Raw genomic sequence first — 12739 nt, forward strand, 5'->3', positions numbered from 1 at the left:
ATCTGGAGAAACTGAGGCCCAGACTGTGTCCCAGAGTGTGTGTGTGTGAGAGAGACACCCACAATCTGGAGAAACTGAAGTCCGGACTGTGTCCCAGAGTGTGTGTGTGTGTGTGTGTGTGATAGACACCCACAATCTGGAGAAACGGACTGTGTCCCAGAGTGTGTGTGTGTGTGTGTGTGCGTGTGTGTGTGTGATAGACACCCACAATCTGGAGAAACGGACTGTGTCCCAGAGTGTGTGTGTGTGTGTGTGTGTGTGTGTGTGTGCGTGTGTGTGTGTGTGTGATAGACACCCACAATCTGGAGAAACGGACTGTGTCCCAGAGTGTGTGTGCAATAGACACCCACAATCGGGAGAAACAGACTGTGTCCCAGAGTGTGTGTGCGATAGACACCCACAATCTGGAGAAACAGACTGTGTCCCAGAGTGTGTGTGTGTGTGTGTGATAGACACCCACAATCTGGAGAAACTGTGTCCCAGAGTGTGTGTGTGTGTGTGTGTGTGTGTGTGTGTGTGTGATAGACACCCACAATCTGGAGAAACTGAGGCCCGGATTGTGTCCCAGAGTGTGTGTGTGAGATAGACACCCACAATCTGGAGAAACGGACTGTGTCCCAGAGTGTGTGTGTGTGTGTGTGTGTGTGTGTGTGTGTGTGTGTGTGATAGACACCCACAATCTGGAGAAACTGAGGCCCGGATTGTGTCCCAGAGTGTGTGTGTGAGATAGACACCCACAATCTGGAGAAACTGAGGCCCGGATTGTGTCCCAGAGTGTGTGTGTGAGATAGACACCCACAATCTGGAGAAACTGAGGCCTGGACTGTGTCTCAGTGTGTGTGTGTGTGTGTGTGTGTATGTGTGATAGACACCCACAATCTGGAGGAACTGAGGCCCGGAGAAACTCTTGTCTACAGTTAAGGGAAGGAAGTCTTGTTCGCGGCAAAGACTGTGTCCCTGGAGGGTAATGGGGCTCGGGTCGGGTTTGAGTCAAGTCTGGTTGTGTCGCAGACAGCCAGCCAGGTTCTTGAGCAGGTGCACAGCCTCCCAGGGCCTTGCCTCCCTCTCTCTGCAATATGGGGATGAAGACTGTCTCCGCTCCCAGGGCTGTGGGAAGCTGCTCAGCGCCCTGGGACCTCAGGACTTTCCTCTTCCTCCGCACAGGCTCCTCCGCGTCCCAGTGAGCAGGTAGAATGATGAATGAAGTAAAAGAGTCCCTGCGGAGCGTGGAGCAGAAGTACAAGATCTTCCAGCAGCAGCAATTCACCTTCATTGGGGCCCTGGAGCACTGCAGGGAGAACGCCCACGACAAGATCCGGCCCATCTCCAGCATCGGGCAGGTAGGCGCTCGCAGGCAGGCGGGGCCAGGTCTCGACCCCTTGCTGGAAAAGTTGGGGAAACCAAGGCCCAGAGAGGGCCAGCGTGTGGGTGCAGGGATCAGGTCTCAGATCCTAACTGTGGAAGAAGCCAGGCACTCATTCCCTCACCAACTACGTGAGAAAGCAGCTGAAAGCAGGGGCTGGAGACACCACCAGCCGGGGGTTAAGTCCTGGCTCTGCCACATGCCACCTCTGTGACCTCCGGCTGGTTTCAACTAAAAATGTAGAAAAAGCAGCACGCACCTCCCAGGGCTGTTAGGCAGATTTCATGAGATCATCTGCAAACCCATGCCCCCAGCATCTAGCAGCGTCCTTCGTCCCAGGCCCTGGGGCTCAGGACAGGGATGTGTGGTGAACAGATAGATGTACATGGTCCCAGCCACTGGATTCCCCTGAGGTTCAGAAACTATGACCCGCCAAGCACATTGCTAAGTCACGTTTGCAAATGATTTCATTTAACCGGAGTCTCCTCTTTGTGTGAGCTACCGTCCAAGTTTGCCCTGCCGAATGTGGAGGCCTTAAGACTGAAGCAGCTTTCCAGGAAGCCAGGTGCCTGAGAAGCATAGCTCTCGATGGGTCTCTCTCCCACTGAAGAGATGCCGCCTGGTAGGGAGTGGGGACCAGGCTCAGAACTGCTTAGGAGAAGCACACGGGGCCACAGAGAACAACCCTGGCCCAGCAGTATCCTCAAAAAAAAAAAAAAAAAAAAAAATTTTTTAATTTTTGTAAAAATTTCTCCCAGTTTAACTTGAAATTTTAAAAACCTGCAGAAAAATACCCATATAACCTTCACCTAGTTAGGCCAGTTTGTTTACTATTTAGCCATGTTTATACACACCCTCTTCCCTCTGAACTGTTGAAAGTGAACCAGCTGCACCGTCAGCCCGTCCCTCGAAGGCTCAGCCTTCCACGGGCGTGGACAGGTGTTCAGTATCAGGAAGGAGCACCTGAGACGCTCCGCCTCTGCTCAGAATCCCCGCCGGGGCTTTGTGACCCCAGCGTGCTCCTTCTTGCCTTTAGGCTCAAGAAGGCTTCTGGTAAATAACAGCCCCACCTGGGTTGACTCTCAACCCTGCCCCTGCCCTTCCTGGCCCGGGGTATCGGAAGGTGACCGCCTGCCCCACACCCTGCGCGCAGTGTCCCCCGGTAGCCCAGTGACACAGCTCTGTTGTAGTTACACCACAGCGCAGGCTCCTTCCTACCCCGGATCCTGGGGCAGGTGTGCGTGGTGTGTGGGCAGAGACTGTGGGTGTCAAAAGCCTCTTGCCCCACACAAAGCTGTTGTCCTTGGGAAGGACCATTTGAGATCGTTGGGGAAAGACATCCCCTAGCGACAAGAAGGCAGCTGGGAGCGGCAGCAAAACCCAGATTTAGGCTTAGAATTTTCTGGGAAGTGGAGGAGGCAGGAAACACCCCCTTCCAGCAGATCACTGAGGGCAGGACCACATGGAATGCGTCAGTTAATCCTGCCCAGACTGGAGCCCCCTCCTCCTGTGTCCACGTGGATCTCAGACCCAGACTGACTGGGTGTCCGGATGTGGAATGTCCTGAGCTGGAAAGGCCCCCAGGGTCTCCAGGGAGATGAGTTGAAATTAGATCAGCTGCATCACTGTCCTTAGCCTCTTTTGTGGCTTAAGAAAAACTTCAGTTCAGTTCAGTCGCTCAATCGTGTCTGACTCTTTGTGACCCCATGGACTGCAGCACGCCAGGCCTCCCTGTCCATCACCAATTCCCAGAGCCTGCTCAAACTCATGTCCATTGAGTCGGTGATTAAAAAGTTCCCTCTGGAGCTTTAGTTTTAGTATTTTTTATATTGATTTTTACTTGGCTCAGTTTATTTACATGGGTCTTAGTTGTAGCACACGGGGTCTTTAGTTGCAGCACGTGAACTCTTAGTTGGGGAATGTGGGTCTAGGTCTCTGACCAGGGATGGAACCCGGGCCTTCTGCACTGGGAGCAGAGTCTTAGCCACTGGACCACCAGGCAAGTCCCTGTTTTTAGTAATCAGGTTCTCCATCCTCCTGGAGTTGATTTTGTCTGTGGCCTGAGGCGGAGGCTACATTTCTTTCCTCATAGAGGCCACTGTTTTCCCAGCTCTACTTACTGACCTGTCCCTCCTTTCTCTGCCCCCTGGAAACGTAGGACAACAATACTGCAAGAGATTCTAGTTTGCTCCATGGACTGAGTGGCCCAGCCCAGCAATTTTCAAAGTGGGTGGGACCTCGGCATCAAGAGTCAGGGACCAGCCCCCTGCACTTCAGGTGTTGGCTCAGCTGCCTGGGTCTGGTGAGAGGTCTGGGCTCAGAGCCCTGGAGCTAGGGTAACTCAGCTTCACCACTGCAATGGTACCTGGGCAGGTATTTCACCTCTCTGAGCCTTGTATTCATCTGTAAAATGAGGCCTGAAAAAGGGGACCCAGAGGGCGGCATTCAGGCGAGGACTGAGCGAGACAGGGCCCGCGGAGCCTTCTGCACGGGGCCCGTGACACTTCGTGACATTCACAGTCTACAGGCCTGCAGACCCGACGGCCCCGCACATCGGGGGCCTATCCCCCGTGACCCGGGAGGGCGGGAGGACCAGGGCGGGTGCTCGGGGGCCCTGGGCACTCACGCCCCGAGGGCCCGTGCAGGTGCAGAGCTACACGGAGCACCACTGCAGCAACTCCACAGACAGGCGCATCCTGCTCATGTTCCTGGACATCTGCTCGGAGCTCAGCAAGCTCTGCCAGCACTTCGAGGCCCTGCACGCTGGCACCCCCGTCACCAACAACCTCCTCGAGAAATGCAAGACCCTCGTGAGCCAAAGCAATGACCTGAGCAGCCTGCGAGCCAAGTAAGACCCTCCTGGTCCCGTCAGGGGCCTCCGCAAGTGCATGTGGGAGGGGCCAGGGCGGGGACGGGAGAGGACCGGGCCTGGAGGAAGTGAGTCCAGGGGCTACTGTCCAGAGGTCCCCAGCTGGGAAATCCTAGGCCCCTTGGTTCACCGGAGCGACTCTGACCTGACAAATCATTTACTGAAAACGAAGGACTCTGAGGCCCAGACCTAGCAGAATGCAAACCCTCTGGCTGGAGGCAGCACCAGACCAGAAGCAGGGCTGACAGAGCAGTTGTTCCCAGGAGCCCACAAAGTGGACATCAGGAGCCCGATCCCACAGGTGTTAGCTACTGGGTTCCCTCATTCTGAGCCCTGGGGGATCGATCCACAGCACAGACTACCAGATTCCGGAGCAAGCCGTTTAGGTCTAAGAGTGAGCAGAGTCAAAGGGTACGCAGTGCACCTGGGGTGATGACAGCAGGTTTCCTCGGCCCTTGCCCAGCTCTCTGCCAACCACAGGCCAGGGGTTCTCTGCTCCCACCCTTCACACGGGAACCCTGAGGGGTCTGGGGCCCCAAACCTGCTGAGCCACCACCATGCCTGGCATGGAGAGCCTGGCCTGGCAGGTGCACAGCTCTAAAACCTCCCCAAGGGGTTTTGTGCAGCGGGGGCAACCTTAAGAAAAAACCCTGCCCAGCACACCAGTCCCCGGAGCAGGGCTCACCCAGCCCTTCCCACCGCCCTGCAGATACCCCCACGACGTGGTGAACCACCTCAGCTGTGACGAGGCCCGGAACCACTACGGAGGTGTGGTCAGCCTCATCCCCATCATCCTAGACCTGATGAAAGAGTGGGTCGCCCACTCAGAGAAGCTGCCCCGCAAAGCACTGCAGCAAGTGAGTGAGCCCCAGGCAGCCATGCAGGCCACCGCGCACGCTCCCCAGGCCTCGGGCACCCAGCCCCAGCTTCGGAAACAAAACTGTGGGCAACTGATACAGAACATCCCCAAACCTGGGGGGAAAGACCAAGGAAGTTCAAAACCGCCCTGGAGACCACCTGGTGGGAAACTGTAACTCGGAGCTGGGGGACCCGCCCGACCCCAGCCCTGCCCTACCCCACCGCATTCCCTCCCATCCCATCCCACAGGGCAGCCTGTAACTAAGCCTGGTTTCCACCAGTGGATCCATCTCTACTGGTGCTCACCATCCTCGCCACTTACTAATCCCCAGGGAGCCACCCCACGGATGGCCTAAACTCTTTCCCTCTAGCGCTTTAACCTCTAACTTTCCTTCGCCTCCGAGTGTCAGGCCCTGTGCCCAGGAGGAGCACCCCCACTCACGTTGCTGCTGGTGGGTTCAGGGGAGGAGGGTGGGCCCCCAGAAGGGCTGGGGCGCTGACCCTCCCACCCAGGCCCAGCCAGAGAATGCGCAGCTCCCTTCTGGCCACGGGACAGAGCTGCTCCAGCCTGAGGATGCTCAGTGGGGTCAGGTCTCTGAACCAAAGGGGAACAAGCCGCCCAGCCTCTCCTTTCCTCGAGAGAGAGACAGAGAGAAGCCGGAAGACCTGCCAGCGTGGCTCCTGCAGGAGGACGGTCGCCTGGTCCTCACGACCTAACTGCGGCCCAGAGGCTGGGACTGTGGCGTTGGTGCTGAGCCTGCCAGAGGTGCTGTCTCACTGTTGTTTTTTCCCTTCGCAGGGGGCGACTTAGCTTCTGTATTCTTGCTTCCTCGGGGGCAACAGTCAAGAATAAAAACGTGTTCTGGCACCTCTCTGCCTGGCGGCTTTCCTGATGCTCACCCCTTAGAGAAAGTGACACTCACCCCAAGACACCAGGGGATGCTGGGCAGGAGCCCCACGAGCGGAACTGCTGGCGAAGCTGCCCGTGTGCAGGGGACACACCTGCCCCACGTGGGGTCTGCTCCCTAGAGGCTCAGGCCAGAGGCCCGCAGCAGGCCAGCCCAGTAACTCTCTGCAGAGTTAGAGGCCTACTCAGACGAGAACATCTAAATTTTCCAGACAAAACTTAAAAGTGCCACCTCAAAGTCTCGTCCCAAAGGAGCTGCTTCCTCCCTTCTAACAGGCAGAGCACACCGATTTCCAGGGCGGCTGGGCAGAGGAGAGCCGTGGAAAACCGCACTGCGCACAGGGCTCTTCACCTCCGCTCCTTCCCCAGTCAGGCCAGGGTGCAGCCAACAGCCGTTTAAAGGTAGTTTAGACCACCTTCCTCCAAACGCCTGATGGGGAGGGCAGGTAGTGGATGTGGGCGGCCCTTTCTCCTCGGCATACTCGCAAGACACATTCGGCGAGGCTTGACAACTTCAGTGTCGTTTGGGCTCAGCTGTAAGGACTGTATTCAACCCCATGTGCCAGCCAACCCCTAGGCAGGCAGGCACATACCAAAGCCGGTATGCTAGAGATGACTGGTCACCCCTCCCGCACCTCCACCACACACTCTGGGGAGAGGGCACCAATCTGAGACACAGGTAGAATCTGCGGCTCTGCCAGAACAAAAGGTCTTTCTTCCAGGGACTAAAGTCTGATTCCACCTGTCAGCACCCTTCCGGCACCTGGGGTAAATAACCAAGCAGTCCGGACCCGGGGCCAGTTCCCACTCAGCCTGGAAGCCCCTCAGAGGCCGACATGAGCCACTTCATGTCAACACAGCAGAGTAGTGCAAAACAATAAAGTTTTATTTGTTCACAGTTAAACACAAGCAACTGCCTTGACATTTTTGAACATTCTGAGAAGGACAGCAAACCCTTTTGATTCAGATTCCCATTCACTACGATTGTACCATTTTTCTCTTGCAGTTCACGTGTTTGGCATCTGATGTAGATTGTTTGACATGCTTTTAAGATCGAGATGGGAAGGTGGAAACCTTTTGACAAGAGATGACTTTCTTAAATTTAGCTAAAAGCAGTCAGCCCCCCAAAAAAAAAAAATCTGTTTTTCACTGATGGGACCCCCTTTAAACTGCAAGGTAGCCACGTGTGGTTGATCCATGATTGAGTTACAAAACTAGATTATGTCTTAGCAAAATCTGTTCCTCTGTAATATATTTATGGTCCATAGACGTCTTTCTGAAAAGTGACCACTGATTTTTCCTAGTGCAAAACGCCTGGCTGCCTCTCCGATAAGCCAAAGCCTGTGCTGCCGAGAACAGCGCCGTACCCTCCTGTACACACACTGTATGGAGGGGGGAAACGGGGAGGAGTTGGTCTGGGAAGGGGGGGGTGGGGGTTTCCTCTAAAAGATCTATTCCAAGTTCAACTAGTCTACTTATCCCCGAGGATGGACAGTTTGGTGGCACTGGGATGGGAAGGGGAAGAGAAAGCCCCTCTGCCTTCGTGAACTCGTTTCAAGGCCAAAAGCCATCGCGGGCACAGACGCTCAACTATCCCCCGCAGGCTCCCCTCGCAGCTGCTGCAACCATTCATTCTCCTCTCAGGTCGGCACGTACGGACTGCAGGACAGCGTGGAGAAGACGGAAAGGCATGCCCCCCCCCACCACCGCCACCTCTGGGGAACGTCAGTCACAGACGGGGAAACGAGCCGCGTGGGGGCGGGGGCCAGGCTAGAGAACAGCTTAATCAAGTGCCACCAAGGGGGCGGGGGCGGGCAGGAGCACGTGTCAGAGAACTGGACGCAGACACAGACACACCTTCCCACGCTCACTGCTGGTCAGTCTTAAAGCTCACACCTCCAACAGGGAAATTTCCCAGAGTGAGACATGCTGATTCAGGTCATTTCACAGGAGACACACACTTCTGGGTGGGCACGGGCTGCTCCCAGGGGCCACTCTGAGGACAGGGCTGGCCTCTCGGAGAACATCAGCACAAGGTGGGCACAGCCCACAGCAGCCCCGGACTGAGTTTTCAAATCCCTCCTTAGACCCATCCACACTTTCTACCGTGTCTTATTGCTTTTTGCTTTTGGTCAGAAAAACCGCATCTTCATGCAGCATCTCTTTTCACTTGTTCTTCGGTTATTTCTTCCTGGCTTCAGGCAGTATACTCTAGCATTTGGTGAGAATTCACACTGGCCGGTCATAGCACTTTTGTCATTTCTCTACACAGAAACACTGTTTTTTTTAATTAACTGTGAGTGTGAACCTCTGTGGTCTCCAGAGACCCTCTCTCGTCCTCACAATCATTTATCCTCTTCTGCAAAACTACTAAGAGTTTTATCTTTCTCAACCAAAACACTGGAAACCACATGCCACGTGCTGCCTTAAATAGGGCTGGCCCAACTCTGGACTTCTGTCCCCCCGTCCTGGTTTTGCCCTGCGGGGGTGCTGACCTCTGCAACTGTCAGTGGCTTCTGGGACCTCTTTTAACAGTTTGATCTTTCAAGAATAAAAGTTTGGACTATCTCCCTCGAAATACAGTACACATATTCTGGCTCACAAAGTAGCTTATCTGTCGTCTCTCTCCACTCACAGAGCCTAGGAAGAACATTCAGCAGCAGCGTATTCCCAAAGGTTAGGCAGTTTTCGCTCCTGAAAAACTGCTGACAAAGCTAGGGAGGTCACGTCTACCTACCCACCTCATACAGAGGGTCCCCGCGCTCATCTCCAAGGAAACCTCTGTCCCAAGAAATGATCTCCTTCTCCTAACTTGGGATTTCAGTTACTTTTCTGGTATTTCTTCCAACTCCACAGTAACAAATCTCAGACTTGTAGCAGAATCTTGCCACAAGGTTTTTTTTAATTCATGAAAGTTCTGTCTGATAGAGATCCATGTGCTTCTTCACCGGTGATAGGTTCAGGAGCTCGTTTTCTCTATAGAGACCATGCTATCACCTTCCTCCCTCTCCCCACTCCCCCACCACCCCCCCTCCCCCGTGATTCTGTAGTGCTCCCTTTTAAAACAACATTTCATGCTCCCAAGAAGCAGACCCCAGTCTTCCCAGGGTCTGTGCTGACCCTGGTTAGCGTCAGGTGGACATCAGGTTACACACATTGGCCAAACAACTCTGAGGCAGGTAGGCCTGCTCCAGGTGACTCCGGTGGAGGTTAACCCTAATGCCTGTGAACACCACACTGCTTCATCTGTCTCGGGACAGGCTCAACCAGGCAGCGCCAGTTCCCCGGCCTTTGCCCTGGCGGTCCCTGGACCTAAATTCTCTCTTGGGAGTTCCACTACCACTGTCCCCTTTCCATCCTTACAAACACACACTCACTGCAGCCTAATCAACCAACCCGCTGAGTCTCAGCAGGTCTATGATTTTGAAAATCTAACTTTATTGTCACCTCAGGTCCTTTGGAAGATGAAAGCCTACGTTCTCAGGCCGGGTAACTTCCTCATGACCCCAGGCCTCCGTCCCCAACCTTAGCTGCATACAACCCACGGCCTCCGAGAGCCCAGAGGAAGTCAAGTACAGCTGCTCAGGGTCAGCCATTCTTGGAAGGTTGAGAACACAGACGCTCCAGCTGGAGGAGTGTGCCAAGGGCCTCCTGTCTGGGTCCCGGTCCACTGCACCACACAGCTGCCTCCTTCTCTGTATTTTTATAATCTGCCCATTAAAAAAAAATTTTTTTTTTTCTTTTTTTTACACCGGCCTCCTTGCTTTTGCCAGTGAGGATAAAGGCTGTAAGTGCCTGGAATCTTTGTTCTGTGGCAGGGATCTCCTGGGCTTGGGCAGGGGATGAGCATTTAGAACCAGGTTTAACAGTTAATCTTGTAACATTTTTTTCTTTACTGAATTTGTTCACACCTTTCTTTCCTAAATAAAGCGGGACTAGGAAACCAGCATGCGTGCATTCCTAAGCTCTCCTTTGCCAACAGCTGAGTTAGATGTGTGGCATTGTTAGTACTCCAGTCGGCATCCTGCGGCAACCGCGGAGCCGGCTGGGCCAGGCTGAGCGTGCTTGGGCACCCCTCCCTCAGGCTGTGGACGGTCAGTCAGTCACACCCGAACACTCCGTCCCGAGGAGGGCTGCTGCCTGCACAGCCACGGGGACAAGGAGGCTGACTCTCCAGCTCCCTTTGGTTAGGATGCTAAGAACTCCTGCCACGCTTTAAAAAAAGAGACCTTCACCCTCATGTGCCTGAAGCGTCCACACGCACTAAAGTTCCGTACCATTACAGCGTGCTGTTTCCCTCTTCATGGATGAACCCTTCTACACTTTGAAAGAGAGAGATGCCAAGGTCGTTGGCTCTTCCTTACCAGCCTCTCTCTGCCCGGGCCTCAGCTGGAAACCCAGGCAACAACCCAGGCTTCTAGCGTTTATTTCAGGAGCACTTGCTGGGTTCGGCTTCTCTGCCAGCCCCCGTACTCTGACTGCTATCGCCTCTCCCAAGCACATGCACCCAGGCCCTGTGGGTCCAGGACATCAGCCTTTGTCAACCCTCTCCAGGACTCTGTTTTAATGCTCTGCCAAGACCAACTCATGCCGGGGGTCGGGGAGCAACACCCAGCTCCCTGCAGGGTCAGCCCCTGAAAGTAGGAACTGGAGTGAAAAGCTGTCTCCAGTAGAATCTACTACAGTGAGGCAACTCTCACAGCCTGAGAAATGATGGTCAGAAAACTCGGGAGAAACTCTTTGGACCTTCAGAGGCTCGCTGCGGCAGGAGGCCAGCAGCACCCCGCCTGCAGGGCGCATCCACATGCACAGCACTTTCCTGTTCAGGGAGCTGCTTAAGCCACTGCCCTCTCATGCAGGGCCCAGGCCTGACCGCCCCCACCCCAGCCTGTGCGCAGAACAGTCCCAGCTTTCACGCCAACGCCACGTAAACAAGAGGTAGTGGGGCAGGGGACAGAGCATGCCCCACGGGGAGCCGTCTCCACTGGGGCAGGGGACAGAGCGTGCCCCACGGGGAACAGTCTCCACAGGGCCAGCTCCACACTGTTCCAACAACAGGCCTTTGTTCACACAGAACTTTCTAGGAAGCTTATCAGAACTGCCAAAAGAACTTGAGAGAATGAACCATTGTTTTTTGAGCTCTGCAGCTTTAGATGCTGGACTTTAAAACCAAAAGCAGTGACAACATCTCATGTAAAAGCTCTCATGTCAAGATGCTCAGCTTTGCACGCCATGTCCTCCAGGAAAGGGACAGGACTGGACTTACCTGCGATGCCACCAGTGACCTAGGCTCACAGGGAGCCTGCCCAGTGAACTGAACTTCAGGAAAGGTGTGGGTGGTGTGTCAGACTCCAGGGTTCAATTTGGCCTCATATTGCACAGGTTCAAAGGACGCAACCATTTGGGGGTGGGGCGGGAAAGGAAGGAAATAAAGCTAGTGAGGAACACACCCTGGCCCCCGGGCTAGCACACACTGCCAGGTAAATGGAAGAGAGGGTTTGGGGTGGCCGAAGGGAAAGTGAAGAGGCACTGCAATGCCAGATCCGAAAACCGTTCTGCATTCAGTCAACTGTCAAAGGATCCCCATCCCACTTCCTCTGCAGGAGCTCGCCCCTCAAGCCCTGGAAACAGGAAAGCTCTGAATCGGGCACTCACACCTCCTGTCTAGGCCAGCGACACACAAGTTAACACTGACGGCCAGCATCCCTAGCTGTGCTCAAGCTGGGCCTCGTTGTAGTCCATGATGCGGAGCTGGCCCACGCTGTCCGGCTTTGGGGCAGGCGGCAGCGGGCCATCAAGGGTCAGGGGGGCCCTGGCTTCCACACCCGAGTCTTTGCCCAGCTCTGTCTTTAGGGTCTCGGAAAGGCTGCCGACAGTCAGGCCATCCTCGTCACACTGGCTCTCGCTCTTGTTACGAAACAGCTCTCGTGCCTTCATGCCCAGGAAGCTCTCTGAGCTGGGAAGTGAGCCCACAGTCGCGGGGGTGCTGGAAGTGGGCTCACCCACCACCGTCTCCCACCGACTGCTGAACGGGCCCGCCCTGGGGTTGGGGGGCTTCTCCGGGGTGGAGAGCTCGCTGCTGCTGCCGCCACCTCTGCCGCCGCCGCCGCCCCGGGCGCCGCCGGGCCTGGGGGGCTTGGTCTCACCGTTACGGCCAGGGGCCTCTTCGTTGTGCCCTGTCACCGAATCCGAGCAGCCGTCCTGACAGTAGTCAAGCCTGTAAGAAATCCGAGGGGGAGGAAGGGGGTTGGCGGCTGCGGCGTCCAACCACTCCAGTCCCACTGGGGAGGCGTGGGGTTACACAGACACGCGCTCACGCCGATGGGGAACTCCGCTGGCCCACTCTGTGTCCCAGAACAGAGGACACACGCGCGAGAGCACGTGAACATCAGATGGCGATCTTAAATAGAAATGCTCCCTGGGACCATTATTGAGCGACTCGGGGCCCAGGAGAAGGAGCAGAGAGGACAGCTGGGCCCTCAGGGACGCAGCTTAGAGCTCGTCGGTGCAGCCTCCCGACCAGGCCACGGCTGCTGGCTCTCCGTTCCTACCTTTCTTCTGCTGCTTCAGCTGCTTCTGGTTTTTGTTCTTCAAGTTTTTTCAGGAGGCCATCCTTCTCCAACTTGCCGTATAAATCTAAGATCTCCAATTCAAACACCTGGGTGATCCTCTTCTGGGCCTCATACCTGCTCTCTGCAGCCTGTAGCTGTCCTCTGAAAGACAAGGACCCCACCGCCAGAGT

General features: G+C 55.3%; 2 protein-coding genes across 6 annotated transcripts in view; one reads left to right on the forward strand and one right to left on the reverse strand.

Annotated features, from left to right (window-relative positions):
- Positions 1 to 1176: 1176 nt before the first annotated feature.
- SPACA9 (sperm acrosome associated 9) lies at positions 1177 to 5285 on the forward strand. Its single transcript, XM_055539216.1, has 3 exons — positions 1177 to 1340; positions 4009 to 4211; positions 4942 to 5285. The coding sequence occupies exons 1-3, from the start codon at positions 1194 to 1196 to the stop codon at positions 5264 to 5266; spliced, it is 675 nt and encodes a 224-aa protein (XP_055395191.1). The 5' UTR covers positions 1177 to 1193; the 3' UTR covers positions 5267 to 5285.
- Positions 5286 to 6862: 1577 nt separating this feature from the next.
- The window catches only part of TSC1 (TSC complex subunit 1), a 53380-nt gene continuing 47503 nt past the window's right edge, over positions 6863 to 12739 (reverse strand). For all 5 annotated transcript variants that reach the window (XM_055541499.1, XM_055541498.1, XM_055541501.1 and 2 more), the window contains exons 22-23: positions 12549 to 12710; positions 6863 to 12214 (exon numbers count right to left, since the gene is read on the reverse strand). In XM_055541499.1, the coding sequence (XP_055397474.1) occupies positions 11704 to 12214; positions 12549 to 12710 (673 nt within the window). In that variant the 3' untranslated portion in view covers positions 6863 to 11703. The remainder of the gene's footprint in view (positions 12215 to 12548; positions 12711 to 12739) is intronic.

This window comes from Bubalus kerabau, chromosome 11 (assembly GCF_029407905.1).
Source record: "Bubalus kerabau isolate K-KA32 ecotype Philippines breed swamp buffalo chromosome 11, PCC_UOA_SB_1v2, whole genome shotgun sequence".
Taxonomy (NCBI): domain Eukaryota; kingdom Metazoa; phylum Chordata; class Mammalia; order Artiodactyla; family Bovidae; genus Bubalus; species Bubalus kerabau.